Source organism: Ornithorhynchus anatinus, chromosome 20, assembly GCF_004115215.2.
Source record: "Ornithorhynchus anatinus isolate Pmale09 chromosome 20, mOrnAna1.pri.v4, whole genome shotgun sequence".
NCBI classification, from domain to species: Eukaryota; Metazoa; Chordata; class Mammalia; order Monotremata; family Ornithorhynchidae; genus Ornithorhynchus; species Ornithorhynchus anatinus.
Window position 1 is genome coordinate 21,227,198 of NC_041747.1, and position 27,366 is coordinate 21,254,563.

A 27,366-nucleotide genomic window follows, 5' to 3' on the forward strand; every position below is an offset into this window, starting at 1 on the left:
ACGTGGGGCTCACAGTCTTCATCCCCATTTTACAGATGAGGTAGCGGAGGCACAGAGAAGTGAATGTTGAGCAATACATATATACAAGCTTCTTATGGGAAGGACCTAGGTCCCATTTTTCTGTTACACTTCCCCAGGTGCATAGTACAATGAGTGCCACGTAGATGGCACTCTATAAAAATCATTATTATTACAAATGAATGTATGTAGAAACATATACATTTATCTGGAACAATCTCAAATGAACAAGGCTTTCGTGGATAATTAGCCTAAGCATTCCTATTTCCTTTCTCATGATCAATGTCCTTCTAAATGTCTTCTAAAATTCTAGCACTTTCCTCCCTGTTTATCTATGGTTTTGTTTTGGGTTTGGAGTTTTGGGGTTTTTTTTGGTTTTTTTTACAGAGTTCAGCTTGTCTGTGGTGGCAGCTCATGAATTTGGGCATTCCTTGGGCATCTCTCACTCCAGTGACCGAATGGCTTTGATGTTCCCAACTTATGCCTTCCTGGACTTCAACAAATCCCCGCTCTCCCAGGATGACATTCTTGGCATTCAGGCCATCTATGGTGAGCCCCCAGGAGGCCTTCCCAGATGGAGCACCCCCTTTTCCTCTACTCTTCCTCCCCTCCCCACCGCCCCGACTCCCTCCCTCTGATCTTCCCCCTTCCCTGCCCCACACCACTTGTGTATATTTGTACATATTTATTATTCTATTTATTTTATTAATGATGTATATATATATAATTCTATTTATTCTAATGCTACTGATGACTGTCTAATTGTTTTGCTTTGTTGCCTGTCTCCCCTCTTCTAGACTCTGAGCCCGTTGTTGGGCAGGGATTGTCTCTATCCGTTGCTGAATTGTACTTTCCAAGTGCTTAATATAGTGCTCTGCATACAGTAAGCACTCAATAAATATGATTGAATGAAGGAATAATAAGTCCAATTCTTCTTGGGCTCAAAAAGAAGAAAGAGGAAGAGAAATGAATTGTTCTGGAAGGAAGGTGAAGAAAGCCTAGTCCAGTTTTCACAAAGGAAATCTAGCCTTGTGTAAAATTGGTGTTGACATGTAGATGACCACATTTCTGATCATCATTTACCAGTAAAATATCTTCTTCTCCAAGGTTCCTCACCTTGGGCTCCTGCTAAGCTGAGACCCTCTCTCCCCAAAGCTTGTGATCCTAATTTGACTCTTTATGCCACTGCCACCTTCCGCAGAGAAGTAATTTTCTTTAAAAACAGGTACAACTATTCTCTCCAGTTTCCTTTTATTTTTCTTTAGCCTCCCTTTCTAGACTAACTTCCAAAGAGAGGAAATATCTCCTTTGAAATAGAAGCGGTGCATTTCCAGTGTTTTTTTCAGCTATTTTCATTCTTTTCCAAGAGGGCTGTTCCTTGCAGAAGGGGATATCTACTTGTCCTATTTGACCAAAGTCTTTCTTCAGCTTCTCCTTAGGGAGAACCGGTGTTTTATCCCTATTTGACAGATGAGGAATTTGAGGCCTACAGAAGTTAAGTGACTTGACCAAGGTCACCCGGCAGAAAAGAGGAAGAGCAGAGGTTTGTAGCGGAGACTCATGTGCCTGAAGGGGTTGTTTCTGGGGACACGGCCATTACTGGGTCATCCCACTGTTCGGAGAGACGGCACCCCCTCCCCACCCCAGAGGCATCTGAAGTCAGTTACTGAGAGGGTCCAGAATTGGGGTCCCTCTGGCTCCTCTCAATTCAGATTCATACCTTGCAGCAGGAGTAAGGTCAGGGATTATTGCCTTGGGTTCTAGGGGTGGGTTCATTTATTCATCAGTTGTATTTATTGAGTGCTTCCTGTGTGTTATAAAGCTTGTACTAAGCACTAGGGAGAATACACTACAACCACAAACAGACACATTCCCCGCCCACAACGAGCTGACACTTTTAAGATCGAAGGCCTCAGGTGTTTCAGACCGCCATGAGGTGTCCCTTCTCCGGACACATCGATGGCAGGGGGTATCTTGCTGCCTTCAGTGGGCACCGGACAATCCGGGAACCAGAAAATCTGACCCAACCTTTTGGCTTCTCCAAATTCCCCCGCTTCTTGCGGGATTGAGGTGCCAAGAAAACTCCCAGTCTTGCCTTAGCTATTATCCTTAACGCCACTTAACAACGGAAGCACAGTTTCGCTCTTTTTCGAAACTGCCGATATCCTGTCGCAAATCACTGCCTGGGATTCGTGAGTTGGTCTGAAATCAGTCTTCCCAGGATCTCGAGTGTCTGTCAGGGGATACGACAAGCTAAGTAGCTCCAGATTGCTTTCTCCTGGCTTTCCTCTGTGCAGCTCCAAATGCTTCTCTTTTTCTGTTTTCCGTTGTTTTTATAGGAATCTTTGGAGAACCTACACTGACATCTCAGATGTCGACTTTGAAGTCATTTCTTCGATCTGGCCATTTCTGCCCGCTGGCATTCAAGCTGCATATGAGAATAATGCGGTTCGGATCTTAGCGTTCAAAGGTAACTCTTCTCACTGCCCCTCCCTTGACCTCTGAGGATGGATGGGCAGGCCGTTCCTCTATCCCCAACAACTCCCTGCTTCCCACCCTTGCTCCGACTCAGCCGTCCGATCAGAAATTCGGACGTTGAGACGTTTCTAAGTATGCATGAGAATAGTTCTACGAATACAAGAATTGACACAGGTTTCCCGGAGCTGGAAAGGAATCAAGGTTGTGAAAAAGCAGGCTTTAGTCCTAATGTGCTCCTGCTTTTCTCTCTGACTGCCAGTGCTTGGCACATAGTAAGTGCTTAACAAGTACCATAAAAGGAATTGGTTCAAAGGTTGATGCCGCTTTTCAGCAAAAGGGTAAGTGGAAAGACCCTCTGAGGAGTTGGGATACATTAATTAAATAACCACTTAGAATGACCCGTATCCACCTCAAATCTAGGAGGAGAATTGAACTATGGCTGTTAGGTGGGCTATGTTTCACAAGTAGTGATACATTTGTCTCTCGCAGGAATCTGTGACCCCTTTGTTCATCCCCTCCTCCCAGCCCCAAAGCACTTATGTACATATCTGTAATTTAATGTACTTATTTACGTCAAAGTCCATCTCCCCCTCTAGACTGTAAGCTGGTTGCGGGCAGGGTATGTGCCTGCTTCTTGTTGTAGTGTACTCTCCCAAGTGCTTAATACAGTGCTCCGCACTTTATTGAGCAGTAAGTGCTCAATAAATATGCTTGAATGAATGAAGGAGTGACTTGGCTAATCACTCACCCCTCCTGGCTTCAATTCCCTTATCCACAAGTGGGACAGAACAAGTGCCCCAATTTAGCTCACACCTACCTAGCAGAGATATTATAGATTTAAATCAGGTCCTCTGTAGAATACTTTGATCTCTGAGGAGAAAGGCACAACATGGAAATTAGATTTTCCATGCCCGACCAGAGATTCTGAGGTCGGGCACCTGCAGTTCTATGGAGAGAGCATGTGACAGACCATTTTGCTTCATGTGGTCTCCAAATCTGAATTTACCCTTCAGAGAATGGGAGAATAGAAATGGACGGTGATTGTGTTTCATTCTAAAATGAACTTTCTGAAAAAACCTACAATGGATCAGTCATTCTTGGTATTCATTAAGCACTTACTGAGTGCAGAGCACTCTACTAGGCAATTGGGAAGGTACAGTACCATAGAAATAGTAGATGCAAAGTCTTCCCTCAAGCAGCATGGCTTGGTGAAAAGAGCATAGGCCTAGGAATCAGAAGACCTAGGTTCCAATTCCAGCTATGCCAATTATTTGCCATGTCACCTTGAGCAAGTCATTTAACTTCTCTATGTCTCAGTGACCACATCTATAAAATGGAGACTAAATCCTCCTCCCTCCAGCTTAGACTGCGAACCCCCATGAGACAGGAACAGAGTCCAACCTGATAAATTTGAATCTACCCAAGTGCTTAGAACAGTGCTTGACACAAAGTAAGTGCTTAACAAATACCATTAAAAAAGAAGCATGCAGTCTGCAATGTAAAAATGCACTGTACTTTTCTTCCTAGGATTTTTTTTTATTTTTTCTCTGGAACAAAGCAATTTGAATTTCAACCAGATACCAAGAATGTCAGTCGAGTGTTGAGTACCAACAGCTGGCTTAACTGTAAAGAATCCATAAATTCATACTTCAGCCTCGACGAGGAAACAACCTCTTCAGGAAGCGAAGGGCCACTCTCTCCTAAGAGTTTGAACTTGTTACTGTTCAGCATTATCCATCTACTAAGAAAAATCTTCAGTCCAAAATAGAATCATAGAATCCTAGCTTTGGTCTGATCCTCACAGTCCCCTATCTCTGGAAACAGAAGAAGTCAAGTCCTTCCAAAGTGAACAGTAATCGGTCTTCTCTACAAGAGCCTCGAGGCTGGGAATCATACAACCTGCCTTAATCCTCCATATTATTGTCTATTCCCCTTGCTGCTGTCTCCGTCTTTTTTCTATGGGGAGACAGAGAAGAGTGGATTGTCGTCCCTTTTACCCCTTTTCAAATACTTGAAGACAGTGATTCTTTTCTGTAAAACCAACAATCCCCTCACCTTTCTTCATAGGTTTATAAATGTGGTGCATGTGCAGTCTAAACTTTGTCATGTACCTGAAACTTGGTGATTTTTTTCTAAGTGCCCAAGAAGTTTTTGAATTTCAGGAAAGCAGCCCTTTCCCTGTGCATGAGAATCTTCTTATCTTTCCCAATTTCTTCTTCCACCACAAAACTCTTTTCTCTTTCTCAGACCTTTAGGTTTTCCCCATTGGCCGCCAGTCCAAAGGCCCATCCTGAGGTTTGTAGCAAAGAGCAGGATGGAATGTTTGGAAGAACTGGGGAATTTTCTCCTCCGCCTGAGGCTACAGACAGTGCAAAGAAAATCTCGGTGTGAAACTTGAAGCTAACTGGATCTTAATCCTTGCCTGCTATTTTACTTTGTTCATTTTTAATTGACAGCAGCAAAGCTTTGGAAACAAGGTGTGCCTACACACTCACACAAGCTCACACACAGATTAAAGGAAGCAGCGGGGCCTGGTGGAGATACCACAGGCCTGGGAGTCAAAGGACCTGGGTTCTAGTCCCGTCTGCCGGGTAACTTTGGGAAAGTCACTTCTCCGTGTCTCATTTCTCTCATCTGCCAAATGTGGATGCTTATGCCTGCTCTTACTTACACTGTGAGCCCCATGAGGGAACTGATTATCTTGTACCTACTCTCGTGCTTCCTACAATGCTGGACACATAGTAGGCACTTCACAAATACCACGATTATTATTATTATTGTCATTGTTGTGGTTGAAAGGTTCTCTCTGTTAGTCCAGTGGAGAGACCACAGCTCCATAGCTTAATGGAAGGAGCACAGATCTGGGAGTCAAAGGACCTGAGTTATAATTCCGGCATTGCCACTTCCTTGCTGTGTGATCTTGGGCAAGTCACTTCACTTCTCTTTGTCTAAGTTTCCTCATTTGTAAAATGGGGATTAAATATCTGCTCTCCCTTCGATTTAGATGGTAGTTCCCATGGGGGACACTGTGTCTGACTTGATTATCTTGAAGTGACTCTGGTGCTCAGTACAGTGCTTGGCACTTAGTAAAGCATTTAACAAGTACTACTATTATTATTATTATTAATCTAAAGAGCTCACCAATATAATGAATCACAGCAACAAACCCACTTAGGGGCTGTGTTCCCCAAGACACATCAGCTGACTCCCGGACAGGATTTTTTGATGGAAATAATAATAATACTGATGGTATTTGTTAAGCGCTTACTGTGTGTCAAGCACTGTTCTAAGCACTGGGATAGATACTAGGTTATCAGGTTGTCCCACTTGGGGCTCACAGTCTTGAGCCCCATTTTACTGATGAGGTAAATGAGGCACGGGGAAGTTAAGTGATTTGCCCAAAGTCACAAAGCTGACAAGTGGCGGAGTGGGGATTAGAACCTAGGACCTCTGACTCCCAAGCCCGTGCTCTTTCCACTAAGCCACACTGTTTCTCTAAAATTTAAAATCTAGTCCTTAGGAGCCCCTTAGGAATCCCTTCCTGTCGTGCTTCCAGGCTTCAGAACTCCAGACCCATTACCTGCACTTCACCAGATGACAGGTCACCAGCTGGGCACGCTGCCCTACCCAGTAGACTGCTCCCTCTGTGACTTCCTCCCCAAGTGACTGGCTGAAGAAGCAATGCTCCAATCCTGAATGGCCTAAAGACTCATTTGGCCCATCTCTGACCTCGCTGGAGTGACCACAGGTTTCAAGAAACTCCCTAACCACAAGCGCAGGCAAAGCGGGGGTCTGATACTATTCTCTCTGCCTTGGCAGTTTCACACACACGATCAGTGAATAGGGAAGGTTATAAAAACTTAATCATAAACAAAGAACGGAAATGAATTCACTCCGAAACAACTACTGATACACCTATAGATTATAGGTGAATTTCCACCTGCCTCGGGTGAAAAAGAAAATCATTAATCACCGCATTGTTCACCTCATGAAGACATTTTAAATAGCTGAATGAATCATTTGTCTCGAAGTGTTATTTTGGCTCACTCTATTTGCTGCGCTATACTTCCTATTCTTCATATTTCTTCTCAAGTTAAGCCTCTGCATGTTTGGAGCTAAATTTTACACTCAGGTGGGGAAAGCAATTTTTGGACAGGATTCTCTTTAGGCTACGGAAACACCTGCTCATAGGCAGAGGAAGTGATATCCGAGAGTGATGAATGGTGGAAGATGGAGGTCAGAGAAGGCTAAAGATATGCGAGGAGAGGGTAATTTTAGAAGGATGGGGCCAGAAGCTCAGTTGGAAGAGGAAGATTTGTCAAACAGGTAGAAAGTCTCCTCTTGAGAGAAGGATGGAGAGAGTGTGGTGGGGGGACTTGGCTGACTTCAGGACTTCAGGGATCCAGTCTATGAACGTTATTGTACTCTCCCAAGTGCTCAGTACAGGGCTCTGCACAGAGTAAGTGCTCAATAAATACTATTATTGATTGATCGAATGAATCTCCCATTTCTCATTTCATTCAAAAGGATTTGCTTTTCCACCTAAATCGTTTCCTTTTCACAACCAGCTCAACTTCTCCCCTGCAATGTGGTGGTTTTTTTTCTCGATCTATTTGCAACATATTTCCTCCAAAGATATGGTTTCATGATATCTGTGGTTTGCTTCCTTAATTTCTGAGAAGGAAGGAAAGACTGGTACTTTTAAGCAATCCTATTGGTAGATTCTCAAGCTGCTAAGTGAATTAACCTCTCAAATGCCCAGCCCCAAATGGATCCTAAGACTTCTATCGAAGGCCAGGGAATTTGTCTTAGCACCAGATGTGGTTTCTTCTCTTCAGAGGCTGGGAAAGTCTGGCCTATGATCTGTGTAGCAAGCCCAGTCTCTCGAAACCCCCTTAGGGCCAAATGTCAGGTGAACATTAGCTCCGTCGGCAAGGAGCTGAGCTGAAGAGCAGCATGGCGAAGTGGATAGAGCATGGGGTTGCAAGTCAGAAGATCATGGGTTCTAATCTCAGCTTTGCCACCGGTCTGCTGTGTGACCTTGGGCAAGTCGCTTCACTTCTCTGGGCCTCAGTTTCCTTATCTGTAAAATGGGGATTGAGACTGTGAGCCCCATGTGGGACAAGGACTGTGTCCAACCAGATTTGTTTGACTTTACCCCGGTGCCTGGAACATGGTAAGCACTTATCAAATGCCATAATTACTATTATTATTATCACTGACAAGAGAGGCTAATTCATTTGCTGGAATGCAGCCTGGACATAAATTTTGAGGTCAAAATAATTGTTTGACAATTTTGGTACTGATTAAGCACTCCCTCTGTGCTAAGCAGCAGATACAGTACAATAAGATCAGACACAATCCCTGTCCCACATGAAGCTCACAGTGGGGAGAACAGGTATTGAATCCCTGTTAAATCCTGGTCCATCTCTGTTCACAGAAAAGTGAAGTGACTTGCCCAGGGTCACCCACCCAAGGCCCCCAGGTAAGTGGCAGAGCTGGGATTAGAATCCAGGACTCCTGACTCCCCACTCCGTTGCTACATCCCCCATTTAAACCTGACAGTTATTTCTTGTCATGTTCATGAGCCCTCAACTCGGATATTTTCGTTTTTTAAGGACTGAAGTAGCTCAATCTGTTCTAGTGGCAGTAGCTTATTAGTTCTCTGCACAGAGTAAGAGTTCAATAAATATTATTAATTATTGATCGATTATTGAGGATGATAAAATCCTTCTGGACAGAGATTATATTTCCCAATGCTATTGTACTGTAGTCTCCCAAGCACTCAGTATAGCGCTCTGCACAGAGTAAGTGCTCAATAAATACCTTCGATTGCCTTCTTCTTGATATGAATCCTCCACCCCATCGTGCCTAATATAATATTGGGTTTCTGCCAATTTTTCACTTTGTGATGGACCTAGGATCAATCAGTGGTATTTATTGAGTGCATACTATGTGCAGAGCACTGTACTAAGCACAAAGGAATTAGCAGACACATTCCCTGCCCATAGAATTAACCCGACAAGCAATTGCATAACAGCTGATGGGTCTTATTTTCTCTTTCCTAAATGATGGGTCTTATTTTCTCCTTCCTAAATGGGGCTGATTTTCTCCTTCCTAAATGATCTCATCCCCAGAGCACTGGGGATGATTTGAAGTTCTTGCTATCAATCAATCATGTCAATCGATGATATTTCCTGAGCACTCACTGTGCTTGGGAGAGTACAATATAGCAATAAAGAGAGACATTCCTTGCCCACAGTGAGCTTACAGTCTAGAGGGGGAGATTGATGTGAGAATAAATTACGGTCATGTACCTATGTCCGGTGGGGCTGAGGGTGAGGTGAATATCAAGGAGTTAAAGGGGACTGATCCAAGTGTACAGGCAGAAGGGAGATGGAGAAGGGAAAATGAGGGCTTAGTCGGGGAAGGCCTCTTGGAGGAGATGTCATTTTAATAAGGTTTTGAAGGTGATGAGAGCCGCAGTCTCTCCTAAATGAAGGGGGCGTGAGTTTCAATACATAGGTTGCTATGCCTCCTGGTGGCAGTTCAAATGCTGTGAAATGTTCCTTTCCTCCCTGTCAGAGTTTTTGGCCATTTGTTCTTTCCAGGAAAGACCACAGGGATAGTTCTTCTACCATCTTCTCCTATTCCGCGTTATTACTCATTTGCAGTCAAATATGCATCTTGACTTCTGCCTCTGTTTCCACTCACCTAATGGTTAGCTAGTTCTTCTAGGCCCCTTCTGATGCGCTGCCTTCCTTTATTCATTCATTCGACCATAATGATTGAGTGCTTACTGTGTGCAAAGCACTGCACTCAGCGCTGGGGAGAGTAGATCTTGTATAGAAAAGTGATCGATCTCCCCCTCTAGTCTGTAAGCTCATCGTGGGCGGGGAATGTGTCTGATTATTGTTATATGGTACTCTCCCAAGCGCTTATCATAGTGTTCTTCATACAGTAAGCGCTCAATAAATACGATTTAATGAGTGAATGAATATTGATCTGGCTCAGTGGACAGGCTCAGTTGTCCACAGGGAAAAGAAGTCTGTACCCCCGGGCGCTTTCAGACTCTTTGCTTCACCACTAGATGGCAATTGAATGGCAGAGTATTTTTCGGGGCACAAAATAGCAAATCAGTGCACCCGGCGGGGTCATTGAACTAGTAGACAGACTGCCAACGAAAACCCATCATAGCAACCTCCGCAATGTCATCTTCAAATTGAAGAACTGCAGTGCTTGGAAAATGCCCTGTGAAGGAAGCCATAACAAGATTAGAGACCCATAATTTTAGAATTTAAAGTGAAGCTGCTAAATAGTTCATTCCTTGCCTAGTGACCGTCTAAAAAGAGGGCCATATTCACCCTGTCACCCAAGAATCTTTGTCGCTAAAGAAGCCTGACTACTCACACGGGTGGCCTGTTAAATATGACCCAGAGTAGACTTGTGTATTTATAGCCTGTCCATGACCTTCAAGAAAAAGTTATTCATCTAATTAATTTAATTAAGATAACAGGGAATTAACAAATGTGGGTGGTTAGGAAAGAACCCTAAAGAGCAGACCTTCCTGAGTGTGGACACTCTGTTCAGGGAGGTTGAAAACTCTAGGACGCATCAGCCTTGGCTTGGAGTTGGGGAAAGTGGATTTCTAATCCAAGTGGGGACCGATCAAGAGTCCCACAGACTTGTGCCTAGCCCATTTTGCGGGACCATCACACGACGCATTGACACGGAGGATGTCATATGTACAGTGATGAAATTTTGACAGATGTAGGGTGACAAAATAATATCATCACCCTAAGGTCGAACTTCTCTCAGAGAGTTGGGGGGCGGAGGCAGCCTCGGATTTCTGTGCCTGCCTAGCTGGGCCGGGAGGCCTTTCGTTTGGGACCTCCGTGAGAGAAGGCAGGAGCCGGGAAGACCCCGCCACACTGAGAGAGAAAGGGAGAAGGTTGGTGATGCCCTGTCTCTGGTGCATTGGAGAGACCGTGGGCCTGGAAGTCAGGTGGTCATGACTTCTAATCCCAGCTCTGCCAGTTGTCTGCTCTGTGACCTTGGGCAAATACTATAATAACAGTTATTAATATTAGACTGTAAGCTCACTGTGGGCAGGGAACGTGTCTACTAGCCCTGGTATATTGTATTCTCCAAAATGCTTAGTGAAGTGCTCTGCACCCAGTAAGCACTCAATAAATACCACTGATTGATCGATTGATGGGTTATCAGTGGTGCAATTAGATTATCATTGGTGCCATTAGATTTCAGACTTCCCTTTCCATGTCTCCCAATATCCTAGAATCCCCAAGCAACCTCTCAGCGATTCCTCAGTGTTTTGTCCCCTCTCCTTTCACCATATGCCTAGGAAGCCTTCCTCAACCATGAGAATCAACCCAATCCTTCCCCAGGTTGTTGGATTCCTGGACACAAGTAGACCTGTGGTCTTCCCACTTGGCCACATTTCTTCAGAGAAAAAAGACTAGTTGGGCAGACTTTGTAAAAATGACTGAGATGGTCCTTTCCAAATAAAAGTGGAAAGAAGGGAGGTGGAAGGAGCGAGTCATAAAAACCATTGAAAGGCTAGTGTCCAAAGGTCCAGACAGCGATGCTTTGCCTTATAAATATGATTCAAGATGAGTCGAGATTAAAATCAACATTTTACTTGTGTCAGTAAACCTCCACAATATTATTTTCTTCCTCCAAATACAGGCTGTGGGTTCCTCCACCTGCATATTTTCTTGCTCCGGGGTATATTTAAGTCAGACACTGCCTGGTGGTAAAGCATCTTTTTTCGGGTTGTTTACCTAGAAAGTGCTGCGATAGCCATGTCGACGAGCCTCTACATCTATTTGCTCTGAGTTCAGTAAAGGCTTACTGCTGATTCTCTCTTTCCTTGACTTTTTCCAATGTGACAAGAAAAGACTGGCAAAGCAGCTTGTATCGCTGATTCTCTTTTTCCTTGACTTTTTCCAATGTGAAAAGAAAAGACTGGCAAAGCAGCTTGTTTCTTTTTGGAAGTACAAAGGTAGGATGAGAGATCATGCCCTCCTGCCCAGATTAAGGTAGCGTTTTGGCAGGAGGGAGATGTTGTCACTGTATAAGGAAATGGTTCTATCGTAGAGCATTTGGACTTAGAGACAGATGGGCTTCACTTTTATCACACTTTTGTCACGACTAGAGCCCCACATCCCCTTGAATCATGCCTGTTGGTGAATAGAGAATGGGCCGTGGAGTAAGAAGGTCATGGGTTCTAATCCCGGAACCACCACTTGTCTGCTGTGTGACCTTGGGCAAGTCACTTTACTTCTCTGGGCCTCAGTTACCTCATCTGTAAAATGGGGATTGAGATTGTAAGCCCCACGTGGGACAAGGACTGTGTCCAACGTGATTTGCTTGTATCCACACAAGCAGTTGTAGAACAGTGCTGGCACATAGTAAGTGAGGAGAGTGAGCCGAGAGACTGGTGGCGAGAGAGGCGAGAACAAAGCACAGTGTGTAGTTTAGCTTGAAGGAGATGCTAAGTGTGCAAGCAAGGTTGAATTAGGGGAGGACGGAGGATAAGTAGGAGGGAGAGAGCTGTCTGAGTATCTTAAAGACAACTGTGAGAAGTGCCTGCTTAATGTGGAGAGGTAGGAACAGAGAATTTTAAGGAGTGGGAAGACAGAGAGAAATAATAAAGACCATCAAATAACCTAAGAAAGCTTTGACAACCATAAAAATGAGAAGACCCAGACCAGCCCAACATTCCCACCGGGCGTAGCTTTAATAGTGACCGAAATATTGTGCAGTGGGCAGCAGCCTTTCTGGTCACCTCTAATCACAGCAGGCCCACCAAAGGGGGTAGAAAGGAGCTAAGAACAGGATAGAATGTCACCCAAAAGGGAATAAAAATAAATGAAAGTGTCTGCCTTTCTTTCACCACTATGAATGCCAGCAACCCTAGTGAGTAGGCGGGGGGGCACTACACTTAGGCATTAAGGTGGCATTTTGACATCACAGCATTAATTTACCAGACCATTTCCTAATTTAATGACAGTTTAGACTGAGAAAGAAAGACGATGGGGAGGTAAACGATCAAATGCGGGCCACAAATGACTGTTTATTTCGGAAGTAAGCAAAATTTAAAGGGAGATTTAATCTTTAGGTGGACAAAAATTCTATACTTCATGCCTTTCTATTCTTTGACCTTGAGGATTATAAAACCACACACAGTTCTGGAGAGCCTGAATCTCCGGACCTCGTCGGCTCCTTCTTGAAAGTTAAGCACCTTTGGAAGAACCAAGAACTTTTCAGGCTGTTTGAGAAGGGACAGGGAACATGTCTAACAACTCTGCTATACCGTACTCTCCCACGCACTTAGTACAGTGCTCTGCATCCAGCAAACACTTAATAAATACGATTGATTGATTGACTAGGCCACTAGTAAAAACTCTCTTTTCCACATAATAAATATGATCCCTGCTTTCTTTTTCCTACTTTACATGGAAGCCTAATTGCTACGTACATTACCGAACAGTTAAATCCTTGTTAATCCATTTATGAATGGATTTTCAATTTCTCTTGGAAATGCATGACTCACTTTGAGAGAGCATCAACCCCATAAAGCCTGTAATGGTACTGTTGGCTTAGATATCCTAGTTTTGTCAAACTCTAGATGTTATCTTTGTTAACAGTTCTCCAGCCTTAAAGAAATAACCCTAACTCATTTTCCATTTGCAAAGCTAAACCTAAAGTCTTTCATCTTGTTGATGAACTGTAAGCTCATCGAGAGCAGGGAACAGATCTGCCAACTCTATGCATAGTACGGTGCTTAACGCTGTGCTCTGCACACAGTAAGTGCTCAATAAATAACGATTGATTTTGGCAGAGAGGGAAATACATCAAATAAGCATCAGCGGTGCTCCGTGATTCTCTGGGGTATCTTATTCCTCCTGCCTGACATGATAGAAGCCGCCAAGTCCCACCTCCTCAGGAATAAAAGGTGGGCAGAAGTCAATAGCTTCTCTGCCATGGGGCTCTGGGTTGGGGGTGTGGGGGGAAGGGCTACCCCTGAAATAGGGGTCTCCTCCATCCACCCATTCTACAACTGTAAAATCACAGTACGTGAATTCAGAAGTTAGAGTTTTACGAATGTCATCAGAATGACTTATGCTCTCTTTGCATCTGGGGAGGCTTAAATAGTACCCAAGAGCAATTAGTTAAAATCACCAGCATCTTGCTATATTAGGCCAGGAATAAGTGCACTACCAAACCACTGGCTATGATTCAGGGATTTTTAAGCACCAGTCCTATAGCTGAGGGAACACATTCCCATTAGAAAAATACAATGGATGGGTGAATCATTTTTCGCTTAATCCTCAAAGCCACTTTTTGGCTGTAAAACCAGCCACAGTGAAAGACGTGAAATAGCAACTCTTGTGCTGGATACTCCTTTTGACATAATCTCTACCACGGCACGATGTTTTTCATTCCAAAAAAAATAAACAAATCATTTATTGTGATTGTTTTTGAAAATTTAGCATGGCAGTATTTTAGAAAACTAAAGTAAACAAGTTATTATTGCGTTACTCCTGTCATTGTTATATTACTGACAACAAATAATACTATAATAGACTAATTTGCATGGGTAGACAAAATTGTGAAATGGCTTTAGAGGAGGGCGACCTGAAGTCACGATGTCCTTAACCAGGTGTTGTTGATCTGTGGGACTCTGAACCAATAAAATGAAATCACATAAAATGTTCTTTTTTTGTTTCCAGCTCCTGAGTACTAAAATCTAAATCCAGGACTACAGAAATCCTATTCCCTCCTACTTAGACTGTGAACCCCATCTGACACGGAGACTGTGTCCAACCTGATTATCTTGTATCTACTCCAGCACTTACTACAGTGCTTAGTAAAACCTAAGTGTTTAATAAGCACCATTTAAAAAAAGAACTAAAATTAAATCACCTAAGTATCCAAGGTTCCTGAAAAAAGTGTTTAAAAAAGTTAAAGACTTCTTGTCGTGACCATCATAATTTTTTGACGATGACTGGTCGTAGGGAGATTATTTCTATTTCTGGAGCCTTCAAAAATTACAAACAAACAAAAACCAAATACATAATTTCCTTTCTCCCAGGGCAAATACAGCCAATTGACTTTCAAACCCAAAGTCATTTTCACCTTCTACCTTTCAAGGGTGTAAGAGACCAGTCAATTGCTTTTAGGGGAATATATCATTATATAACACCCTCGGGTGCAGAGCAACTAGATGAGACATCTTAGCTTATAATAACAAAGCTTAGAATTGAAGCAAAGCCAAAGCTGTTCTGAGCATCTGCCGGTTTGAAGAGTCAACATTTGGCTGAGGGGAAAGGAAGTTTGGGACTGAGGGAGAGAGTGAGCCCGGGCTGATGACCCAAAGGGCCAAGAGCAAAGCCACAAAATCAATGGTGGCTGAGGGCCAATGAATAAGGTTGTCAGAGAAAGGGACACTCAGGGTGGGAGCGATAAGGGTGAGTCGGGGGGGAGGTTGATGGGAAGGAAGGGTGAAGGCTGGGAGGAAGTGAAAGAAGGATTGTTCATGGTCAGGGGTTCAGGGGAAGGGGAGTTTGACTTTGAGGAGACATACAGGAAGAAGCACATGAATAAAGAGGGACAAAGCGAGAATGTGGGAAGGGGACAGATGGTGGTGCCACTCAAGGGAAGGTGATTTCCACCGTGGTAATGACTGGGTGCTTTTTTTATGGCATTTGTTAAGTGCTTACTATAGTAATAATAATAATAACGATTGTATTTTTTAAGTGCTTACTAAGTGCCAAGCACTCTTCTAAGCAGGTGTAGATTCAAGGTAATCAGGTTGTCCCACGTGGGACTCACGGCCTTAATCCCCATTGTACAGATGAGGTAACTGAGGTATAGAGAAGTCAAGTGTGACCAAAGTCACACAACTGACAAGTGGCAGCGCCAGGATCAGAACCCATGACCCCTAGCTCCCAAGCCCTCGCTCTTTCCACTAAGCCACGCTGCTTCTACTGAACATTATGCTAAGCGTGGCGGAAGGTACGAGTTAATTAGGTCATACACAGGTTTAGAAGTATCACTGCATTTCTATGCCAAATAACAATATTGCTTTCATGTATTTTTTTTTTAATTCTTCATAAAAGTTTGAGAGAAAACTAGGGAATTTAGCTTTTTTTCCCCTCATCCCTGTAAGTTTATAGTACACACTCAGTCAATTATTCAATTGTATTTATTGAGAGCTTACTGTGTGCAGAGCACTGTATGTGCTTAACAAGTACCATAATTATTATTGTTATTATTACTGTACTAAGCGCTTGGGAGAATGCCATACAGCAGAGTTGGTAGGCACTTTTCCTGCCCACACAGAGCTGATAAACTCTGTAGAGGGACAAGTTCACATTTGTTGTGGGCAGGAACTCTATTATTGCATTGTACTCTCCCAAGCGCTTAGTACAGTGCTCTGCACAGAGTAAGCACTCAATAAATACTATTGAATGAACAAATAAAATTGAATGAACAGTCATTTCCCACTGAGCCTGAAACTGTTTTTGTTTTACCCTCTCACTTTCGAGATCTTCCTCGAAGCCTCTCCTCGTGTCTGACGCTGCTCATCGCATCTTACTGTCACTGCCTCCCAGTTGTCCACTGCCAAAATCTGGTCTAGAATTAAACAGTTGCATCTTTACGCCTTTCTTTTCACCTCCTGTTCACAGTGCTCGCCCCTGAGCAGTTGTTTGGATATCCTGTTGTCACCGGTTCTCCCCGTACACCTCACCCATGGAAGATATGATGGGGCCACGTAGCTTCAACGGGAATGGTCCGACTGCATTCTGAGAATTCAATATCTGTGACCCTGTTCTGCTCCTTGAGATTCAGCATTTAGTATGGTGCCTGGCACATAGTAAGTGCTTCACAAAAACCATAAAATAAAAGCACTGCAGTGGTGGGGGGTGGGTGGGGGGGAATTGCTTCGAAACTCAAATACGCCATCTGTGGTATCTCCTTACTGTGGTATCACAGTTAACAAGAGGGTCTTGTCTTGTCTTACGCTGTCAAGTGATCTCTGACCCATAGCGTCTCCAAGGATTCGTCTCTCCCAGAACGCCCCAGCTCCATCTGCAATCGTTATGATAGTATATCCCTGGAGTTTTCTTGGTAAATATACAGAAGTGGTTTACCATTGTCTTCTTCCATGCAGTCAACTTGAATCTCCGCCCTCGCCTCTCTCCCATGCGCTGCTGCCCAGCACAGGGGACTTTAGGCTTGTAGCAGATGGCCTTCCACTCGCTAGCCACTGGCCAAGCTAGGAATGGAATGGGGTAGGCCTCTGCTTGACTCTCCCTCTCATAACCGAGACTGGTAGAGTTTTGGAAACTCTCCAGATGTGATCCCGAGATGGTATCAAGAGGGTAAGATATTACAGTCGCCCTGCGTCCCTTCATTCACCACGTTGGTTCCCAGTCTCCCAGAGGAATTCCCCGATTCTCAAGTCGATTTTCTATCTCCTTGTCTGCCCTTACATCGCTGGACAGTGTGCTGATCCGGTAAAAGTAAGTCAGGGACAGCATTCAATTCTGTCACTGATGGAAAGCCTTAGTTTTCCAGATGAGGGCTGATAGATAATCTTGGTTTTCTTCAGACCACTTTGTCTGTCCATAAAGTGATTTGGAGCCTGTGCTTCCAAGGCACATTTATTTATCAGCAACCCTGGAAGCAAGCAGTGTGGTTCCAGCCCTCGAGGAGCAAATGGGGTAGCAGCAGAGCCAAGGTGACACAAATTTGCAGAAAGTCAGTATTTAATCCAGAAAGATTCTGGCTCGAGTCTTGTCAGAAATAGAGAGCAGTGAAATCCATGATAATTTCCTAAGATGATTTTCAGTCTAATTTTTTTTTTAAATAGTGATCATGAGGTCATCATGAGGGTACATTTGCACATATGGGTTCTTCAGCACTGTGGCTTAGTAGAAAGAGCCCGGGCTTGGGAGTCAGAGGATGGGGGCTCTAATCCTGATTCTATCACTTGTCTGCTGTGTGACCTTGGGCAAGTCACTTAATTTCTCTGTGCTTCAGTTACCTCATCTGTAAAAATGGGGATTCAAAAGTGTAAGCCCCAAGCGGGAGAATCTGATTACCTTGTATCTACCCCAGCGCTTAGAACAGTGCTAAGCACTTAGTAAGCGCTTAACAAATACCATAATTATCATTATTACTATTATTACACTGGACTAGTGGATAGAGCAAAGGTCTGAGAGGCATAAGAACCTAACTCCCAGCTCTGCCACTTGTCCGCTGTGTGACCTTGGGCAAGTCACTTGACTTCTTCACTCAACTGCTCTGTGCCTCAGTTTCCTCATCAGTAAAATGGGGAATAAGACAGTGAGCCCCACATGGAACAAGGACTGTGTCCAACCTGATTAGCTTGTATCTACTTCAGTGCTTAGTACAGTGCCTGGCATATAGTAAGCACTTAACATATTCCATAAAAAAAAACCTTACATGTGTGGATTTAACTGGCCGCCAAAATCTGCTTTTCCTGGTAGGCTCCCCTTCCTTCCTAACCCCACAAAATCACATCCTCCTCAGCACTCGGGTATTTTTCTGATTGTTTATTTCTTCTTGAATTATTGGCATGTTAATCTATTGTCTTAGTCATGGTACATTAGTCAATTTAGGTCTATCTTCTCTCTCCACTTAGGGATATTTTAGTTCTTTTGAATGTGCCCTAAGCACCTAGTATAGTAGGCCTACAAGTACTGCTGATGCTATCAGCTTCCACAATATCCATATCATCCTCAAAGATGGCAAATCGATATACATCTTTTATTTATGCTCAAAGATGAGTATGTCACTCCAAAAAAAAAAAAGTTTGCCCTGAAGAACAATGCACTGTTAAAAAAAAAGGCAGTCTGAAGGAGCCCCATTATATGTGCAAATTGATTCCTTGCACAGAATACCTCAACCCCAGAATGGACTTCCTAGGGAAACCAGCATGACTTCCCCATTTTCATTAAGACAAAAAATAACAGAGATTAATTGTGCTGTTGAAATAGAAAAGCACAATGAAAAATTAAAAATGAGTCACCTATTGCCACATTCAGGTCTGAGAATCTATTTAAGGATCTCTGTCTGGAGGAGTAGACACCAGAGCCAACTCTATGTTGGGGAAAACTTCTCCTAAGGCAGCATCATGCAGTTCGTTGTGCTGTACACTTTGGGTTTTCTGACCTTTGGCTTTTCTCTCCCAATGCCCCGTGAAGCAGGAGAAATAAGTGAGAAACAATGGAAGGAGGCACAGGTAGGTAACTGCTAAGTTTTATCTGGGTGCCCTCTGCTTAATGATAATAATAATAATGGGGTTTGTTAAGAACTTATTACATGTGTACCTCTGTTCTAAGCTCTGGAGAAGATACAAGCTAATCAGGTTAGACACAGTCCCTGTCCCCGACAGGACTCGCGATCTAAATAGGCAGGAGAACAGGTTGTTTAATCCCCATTTTACAAATGAGGTAACTGAGGCACAAAGAAGGTAATTGACTTGCCCAAGATCACACAGCAGGCACGTGACAGAGCAGGTTTAGAGCCCAGGTCCTCTGACACCCAAGCCGGTGCTCTTTCCATTAGGCCATGCTGTTCTACGCTGCTTGAGTCTCCAAAAGTCTAGGTTACCATTCAGTTATGCTCTGACCCACTGGCTTCACTATCTAGTCTTCCAGAAATATTTCCTTTCCAAAAATCATCCTCTTTATCCAGTGAAATTTGAGGGTGTTTTCATTAGTGTAAAATCGATACGCTGAAAGCTCATGAACTAAAAATGGATTTTTGTGTCATTTTAAATTGGAATGAAGCTTCAAGTCTAAAGCGATGGGGTCTTGGAAACCCATATGTGTGAAAGAAATGTAAAGATTCATTCATCAGAGAAGTAGCATGGTTTACTGGAAAGAGCGCAGGCCAGGTAGTCAGAGGACCTGAGTTCTAATTCTGACTCTACCACTTATCTGCTGTGTAACCTTGGACAAGTCACTTACCTTCTCTGTGACTCGGTCTCCTCATCTGTAAAATAGGGGTTAAGACCGTGAGCCACTTTGTGGGACAGAGACTGTGTCCAATCCGATTACCTAGTACCTAATCCACGCTTAGCACAGTGCCTGGTACAAAGTAAGTGCTTAACAAATACAATTAGAAAAAAATCAGGGTCATGGGAATGGAAGGGGAAGACAAAAGGATACTGTGAAGGTGCTTACATTAAACAACAATATGCTAGCAGTCCAATTTCCGTGAAACTCTCATGTTGGAAAAGTGCCTGGTCTGAGTCAACGAGTGTTTCGGTTGCTGGACTGTGATCCTTCTTGTCCCATTCAGAGGGTGAGCATGATTGAAATTTGAGGATTTCATAGTTTTTGGATTTTTCTCTGGGTGTAAAGAAATCTGGGGTTTCAGAGGGGCTGTACCTTCATGAGGAAAATGAACTCGATGATACTGCATTCTTTATCTCAAACTTTCTTTTTCATCTCATTGGAAGCACTGAAACGGGGTTGGGCTTGTGTCTTACTGATTACCCCAGTCTTCGTGTTCACAGTGGCCAGGGCTTTCGGCACTAGGCTTAGAGTGGCTGCAGGACCGGTGTCCCACGACTCGTGGGTGAGGAAGAGACTCTGTGGGGCACCACCAGAAAGGAAAAGAGTGTTTGAAAGTAAGAACAATAATAATAATGGTGGTATTTGTTCAACATTTACTATCTGCACAGTACAGCACTTAGAACAGTGTTTCGCACATAGTAAGCGCTTAACAAATACCATTATTATTATTACGGCATGGCCTGGTGGATAGAGCACGGGCCTGGGAGTCAGAAGGATCTGGGTTCTTATCCCAGCTCTGCCATTTGTCTCCTGTATGACCTTGGGCAACTCATTTCATTTCTCTGTGCCTCAGTTACTCATCTGTAAAATGGAGATTAAGACTTTGAGACCTATATGGGACAGGGACTGTGTCTGATTCGATTAGCTTGTGTCCACCACAGCATTTACAACAGTTCTTGGCACACAGTAAGTGTTTAACAAATACCACAATTATTATGATCAGAACGCTGAAACAGTGACCTGAATCTGTGGCCTGGACCCAGATTACCGGGTCCTTCGGGGCTGGCTCGCTTCAGGATAGACTCGGTCTCCGGGGGCTTCAGGATCCCCCAGAGCAACTCCTTGCCAGCCCTGCCCTCTCTGAACCTATGTCGTTTACTCCAAACCTGCCAGGCCTGAAGCCCGCAGGATGGGACAACAGTGAGAAAGCTCTGCTCCTCCTGCCTCCCGGCAACTCGAGCAATTTCGTTCCACTCAAACAGTGCTATTTCCCCACTCCTCTCAGCCCTAGCATCACCACTCGAATCTACAGGATTTGGGATGAACCAAAAGGATTAGGGAATCTGCCTTCTTCCAAATCAGCCAGGTGACTTCTCTTCTTCCAGGAAGAGCTGTGGATTCAGAAGGGCTTTGAAGATAGCTCAAAAGCCCTTCTGGACCCACGTCTCTTCCAAGAAGCCTTCCCTGGTTCCCCTCTCATCTCCCCACCTCATATTCCTCCCTGCCTGACTGCCGCTTCTGCACTTCCACACCGTCAAAGCACTTGGGAAGTTACACTTCCCCTTTTAATAGTCAGTCAAGTGAATCAATCGTATCTATTGGGTGCTCACTGCATGCAGAGCACTGTACTAAGTTCTTGGGAGAGTACAATATAACGGACACATTCTCTGCTCACAGTGAAGTTACAGTCTGCGGGGGAGACTTAAGTACAAATCATTATACTCTCTTGCCTCCTCCGGTCAGTAATTAATAATAGTATCAGCCTCCCCCTCTAGATTGCAAATCCTTGAGGCCTGGAATCATACCTACTAATTCTATTGTACTCTCCCAAGTACTCAGAACAGCTTTCTGCACCCAGAAGATGCTCAGTAAATATGACTAATTTCTCTTCTTTTCGTTTTTTTACATTATAGAACTACCTCAACAATTTCTACGCAAGTGACACTGAAGAACACGCGAGCAATTTTGAGGACAAAATTAAGAAAATGCAAAGATTCTTTGGTCTCCGCATAACAGGGGTCTTGAATCCAAACATCATGGAAATAATGAAGCAGCCGAGATGTGGGCTGCCCGATATCGCCCCTTCAGGATTCACGCTGATTCCAGGACCGAAGAAATGGACCTCCAAAATAGTGACCTACAGGTCAGTCAGGGTTCACTGCCCTCTTTTGGATCACAAAAAAGACTGTAAGCTCATCTTGGGCCAGGAACGTGTCCACCAGTTCTGTGGTATCGTCCTCCCCAGAGCATTTAGTCCAGTGCTCTGCACATGGCAAGCGCTTAATAAGCCCCACTGATTGATTGACCTTTGGCTTTAGAAATGAAACCCTCCTTTCGAAGTGACAGAAAATGTGTTTGTCTGCTTCCCAGGATTGCGGCTTATACGAGTCAATTGCGACGTTCAAGGGTGGATTTCATCATCAAGAGGGCTTTTAATATGTGGAGCAGAGTAACTACCTTGTTCTTCAAGAGGGTATACTGGGGACCGGCTGATATTATCATCGGTTTTGCGAGAAGATGTAAGTCGGCTGCATTTGGAGAATGTAGAAACATGTTTCTAGATATCATCCTTCATCCATAATGATCAACTGCAATAACAAACCTGGTAGACATGTTCCCTGTCCATGATGAGCTTACAGTCTAGAGGAGCTTACAGTCTAGAGAATATCTGCAGGAAACATGCAGAAAAACAGTGTTGCCTCGTGGGAAGAGCTGGGAAATGGGAGTCAAGAGAACCAGGTTCTAATTTTGGCTCCTCCACCTGCCTGTTGTGTGACCTTGGACAAGTCGCTTAACCATTCTGGACCTCGGCTTCCTCACCTGTAAATTAGAGATGATGCCTTGGACTCTGAACCTGTTTGGGCCTGACTACGTCTAATCCATATCTCGTATCTATGCCATTCCTTGGTCCATTGTAAGTGCCCAATAGATATTATTTTATCTCTTCCTGCCAATCACGTTACCCCTGGGAAAGAGTGCAGAGGGTTATTATTATTAGTGATAATAATAATAATAACTTATTACATGCCAAGTACTGTACTCACCCCTGGGATAGGTACAGTAAACATCAGATCAGGGAAGCAGCACAGCCTAGTGGAAAGATCACAAGCCCGGGAATGAGAGGTTTTCAAATCCCAGCTTGATTTCACCCTGTACCTGCTGTAGGACCTCGGGCAAGGCACTTCACTTCTCTGGCCTCAGTTCCCCCAACTGTAAAATGAAGATTCAGTATCTATCCCTCCTCCTACTGAAACTGTGAGCCCCTGGTGGGACTTGATTAACTTGCAACTACCCCAGTGCTTTGTACAGTGCTTGGCGCATCTGAATTCCTTAACGAAGAGCACAATTAGATCACCCAGTTCTTGTTCCACACGAGACTCACAGTCCGAGGGGGAGAGAGAACAGGCATTTAATCCCCATTTTCCAAATGAAGAAACTGATTTAAGTGAGTTGCCCAAGGTCACACAGCAGACAAGAGGCAGAGATGACGTTAGCACTCAGACCTCCGGCCTTTTTCCAGTAGGTCACGTGCTCAATGCAGCGTGGCTTAGTGGAAATGGCACGGGCTAAGGAGTCGGAGGTTGTGGGTTCTAATCCTGGCTCCGCCACTTGTCTGCTGTATGACCTTGGGCAACTCACTAAACTTCTCTGTGCCTCAGTTACCTCATCTGTAAAATGGGGATTAAGACTATGAGTCCCATATGGGATAACCTGATTATCTTGTAACTACCCCAGTGCTTAGAACAGTGCTTGGCACCTAGTAAGCACTTAACAAATACTATTATTATTATTATTATTATTAACAATGCTGATGATGATGTTGCAACCAATGCCTTCACGTTTGAGACTGTGATGTTGGGAACTATTTATTCACCCATATTTCTCATTCTGTGATTAGACCCTCCTCCTCTAACCAAGCAGGAACTGGTCTAATTATCCAAGAATCTACTTCAAAATGCTCAGCGATTGAGACGCTGACTTGTCACTGGGGGACACTGCCTGTGTTTGTCTTTCAGATCACGGGGACAACTATCCCTTTGACGGTCGGGGAAACACCCTTGCTCATGCGTTTGCCCCGGGGCCAGACCTGGGAGGAGACGCTCACTTCGATGAAGATGAAAAGTGGACCGAAGGTTACAAATCAGGTAAGGTCCATCTCATGAAAAGTGACCGATGGTTATGAATCAGGTAAGGTCCATCCCACAGGCTCTACCCGCCTCTCAGGATGGCACCTGGAGAGTTTCCGGTACTCTACCGGTCTCGGCTATGGGAGGGAGAGTCGAGCAGAGACATACCCATTCCATTCCTACCTTGGGCAGTGGCTAGGAAGTGGAAAGCAACCTGCTACAAATCGAAACTCCCCTACTCCGGGCAGCAGCGGCACGGGAGAGAGTCGAGGGCCGAGGCTCAAGTTTACGACGCGGAAGAAGTCTACTTCCATATATTTACCAAGAAAACTCTACAGATACACTCCAGGATGATTGCAGATGGAGTTGGAACGTTCTGGGAGAGATGTGTCCATGGAGTCGCTAGGGGTCGGAGACCACTGGACAGCATAAGACAAGACAAGACAGGCTCTCCCTTGGCCCAGAAACTAACTTTAGAAAACCAAGACCCCTTGAAGTTATTCACTGGGCTCAAAAAGGAAAATTGTCATGTATTGTAGGTGGGAAGAAACATGTATTGTATGCTATCACTGTTATCCTCAATGGGAATAACAAAATTGCTCTGCTCTGACACACATTTTTTGGGGGAGCATTTAGTTGTCTAGAAAGTTCTGGATGGATTTCATCATCGTCGTCATCATCATCAACATCGATGGCATTTATTGATCACTTACCATGTGCAGAGTACTATAGTAAGCGCTTGGGAAAGTACAATATAACAGAGTTGCTAGACACGTTCCCTGCCTAAAACAAGCTTATAGTCTAGAGGGGGAGACAGATGTTAATAGAAATAGATACATTATGGATAAGTATGAAAGTGCTGTGGGGCTAAAGGTGAGGTGAATATCAAACGCTCAAAGGATCCAGATTCAAATGTATAGACCACGCAGAAGGGAGAGGGATGGGGGGGGAAAGAGGACTTAATCGGGGAAGGCCTCTTGGAGGAGATGCAGCTTTAAATGTTCTCCACCCCTTTGCGTTGCAGGAATTAACTTGCCCTTTGTGGTCACTCACGAACTCGGCCATTCTTTGGGACTGGGCCATTCTTCGAATCCTAATGCTGTGATGTACCCTACCTATAATGAAAATGAGCCATGGGATTTCCAGCTGTCCCAGGACGATATCAGAGGGATTCAAAAATTATATGGTAATTATAATAATAATAACTGTGATCACTGCTAAGCACTTATTATATGCCAGGCGATACTAAGCACTGGGGTGGATAAAAGATAAGCAGAGCATAAGAGGGAGGGAGAACAGATATTCAATCCCCATTTTACAGAGGAAGAAACTGAGGCCAGGAGAAGTATAGTCACTTGCCCAAGGTCACACAGCAGGCAAGCGGTGGATTTGGGACATAGAGACCAGGTCTCCTGACTCCCAGGCCTCTGCTTTTTCCATTTCTGAGACCAGAGAAGGAGTATTTTCCTGAGATTTCAGATCTGATCACCTGCAGACATACATCAGGAGAAGGGATTGGGAAATGGATATTGAGCTGGAACAAAGGCAGGGAATCTGAAGTCTACTGTCTATTTATTTTTGTACCACGGACAAGTCACTTTGGCTTCTCTGCACCGTTCAACGCATCTGCCACCTTTCTTTGTGTGAACGGCGGAAATAAATCACTGCAGGAATTAGTCAACCTCTGTATTTTATCTCTGGAAGAGGGTTTTGGGTTTTTTTGGCTGATATTTTTTAAGCACTTACTATGTGCCAAGCACTGTTCTAAGCACTGGGGTAGATACAAGGTAATCAGGTTGTCCCACGTGGGGGTCACAGTCTTTGATCCCCATTTTACAGATGAGGGAACTGAGGCACAGAGAAGTTAAGTGACTTGCCTAAGGTCACACAGTGGACAAATGGTGGAGCCAGGATTAGAACCCACATCCTCTGACTCCCAAGTGGTCTTTCCTCTAAAGTCATCTGTGGATGTCTCCTGCCCAAACTCCAAGTTCAGGGGCAGGTTTGGGGCGAGAGGTGTTTTTTTTTTAAAAAAAAAAAGGACTCACTAAGTTCTTACTATGTGCCGAGGACTGTACTGAACACTGGGGTAACTACAAGATAATCAGGTTGAACTCAGTCCCTGTCTCATGTGGGCCTCCCAGTCTAAGCAGGATGGAGTAGGATTTAATCCCCATTTGACAGATGAGATAGCTGAGGCACAGAGAAGTGAAGTGACCCGTCCAAGATCACACCGCAGACAAGTGGCCAAACTAGGATTAGAACCCAGGTCCTCTGACCCCCAAGCCCGTGCTCGTTCCATAAGTCAGGCTGCTTCCTCTACTTACCAAAAGGGCTTAGCATCCCTGGGCTTCAAGTTCTGTAAAATGGGTACCCAAAGCCTGCCTTCCTATCTCCCGGGTGGATTGTGAAGATAAATGGAAATAACTAAGGTGAAAGTGATTTAGATTATCACGAATTCAAGGTGGAACGATGATGATGGATATTATCCTCTGCTGGGATTGTCCCTCCTCTTTTCTCTTTTTGACGGCATTCCTTAAGCATTTACCAGGCGCTAAGTGGTGGGGTAGATATAAACGTAGGACACTGGTTGCTTTCCCTTGTCCGACGTGTGGCTTACAATCTACCTTTATCCCCCCCACCCATTTTACAGCGGAGGAAACTGAGGCCCAGAGAAGTTAACTTGCCCAAGAGCACACAGTAGGCCAGGGGTAGAGCCGCAGCTCAAACCCAGATCTCCTGACGTGCACTTTCCATTTAGATGTACTGCCTTCTTTGACCCTGCTCTGTAAGTTACGGTTTGCTGGAGCAAATGTGACTTCTTGCGTTACTTTTCACAAAACCCAGAGTATTCAGTCAGCCCCGAAATAATCATTAACCGGCAGACTGTTGGGCATTTCAAACTGTATAGTAACGCTTTCTTCTGCATCTCTCAACAGGAAAGAAAAGGAATGTTTGGGATGTATACTACCGAGGAGAAAATACTCTTTCATAAGACTATGTCGCGACTTTCCCAAAATGTCTCTAAATTAAAATGGAAAGGGGAAAACAACAATTTAAGATGAAAATATATGGCAATGAAAATCAGTTTATGTAATGCAGTGCTTCATTTCCAGGGCTCTACAGCTAGCCATGCCCTGCCCGGCTCACTAAGGCTCTGTAAAGTGATTGCTATGTGCCAAGCACTGTGCTAAGCACTGGGGTAGAAACACGGTAATCAGATGAGGATGTGGGACTCGCCGTCTAAGAGGGAGAACAGGTATTTTATCCCCATTTTTCAGATGAGGAAACTGAGGTACAGAGAGCTTTAGTGACTTGCCCAAGGACACACAGCAGGCAAATTGCTGAGCCGGGATTAGGACTGACTCCCTAATCCTGTGCACTTCCCACTCAGTCGTGGCACCTCCTCATTCTCATCCCTTCCCATTGCCCTGGCAGGAGTCCCAAGTGGACAGCCAGAAACCCTGCAGCAATCTGTGGCCGTTTCCTCTTCCAGAATCCAAAAAGGGTCCCATCCTCCTCTATTTTCTTTTATGTTCTTTGTTAAGAGCCTACTATGAGCCAGGGGCAGTACTAAGTGCCTCGATTCATTCATTCACTCCATCGGATTTCTTGAGCGCTTACTGTGTGCAGAGCACTGTACTAAACGCTTGAAAAGTACAATT

The 27,366-nt window shown here is 44.3% G+C and overlaps 1 protein-coding gene and 1 non-coding gene across 2 annotated transcripts; one reads left to right on the forward strand and one right to left on the reverse strand.

Moving 5' to 3' along the window:
- Positions 1-476: 476 nt before the first annotated feature.
- On the forward strand, positions 477-26,751 carry MMP7 (matrix metallopeptidase 7). The gene is made up of 9 exons (XM_001509974.6): positions 477-567; positions 1,174-1,243; positions 2,358-2,488; positions 18,678-18,793; positions 21,488-21,717; positions 21,945-22,093; positions 23,591-23,719; positions 24,726-24,887; positions 26,641-26,751. Exons 1-9 carry the CDS (start codon positions 477-479, stop codon positions 26,694-26,696), a joined length of 1,134 nt encoding a protein of 377 aa, XP_001510024.3. The 3' UTR covers positions 26,697-26,751.
- On the reverse strand, positions 16,760-16,898 carry LOC114805963. Its single transcript, XR_003754094.1, has one exon. It is a non-coding gene; the product is annotated as a small nucleolar RNA SNORA7 (small nucleolar RNA).
- Positions 26,752-27,366: the final 615 nt, after the last annotated feature.

What these genes read in the sequence shown, in the direction of transcription:
- MMP7 (XM_001509974.6), top strand. Translation starts at nt 477, where the DNA reads ATGGCTTTGATGTTCCCAACTTATGCCTTCCTGGACTTCAACAAATCC. An exon ending in TGGCATTCAGGCCATCTATG is followed by an intron (nt 568 to 1,173) that starts GTGAGCCCCCAG and finishes CTCTCCCCAAAG; the next exon opens with CTTGTGATCCTAATTTGACT. An exon ending in GACCGAAGGTTACAAATCAG is followed by an intron (nt 23,720 to 24,725) that starts GTAAGGTCCATC and finishes TTTGCGTTGCAG; the next exon opens with GAATTAACTTGCCCTTTGTG.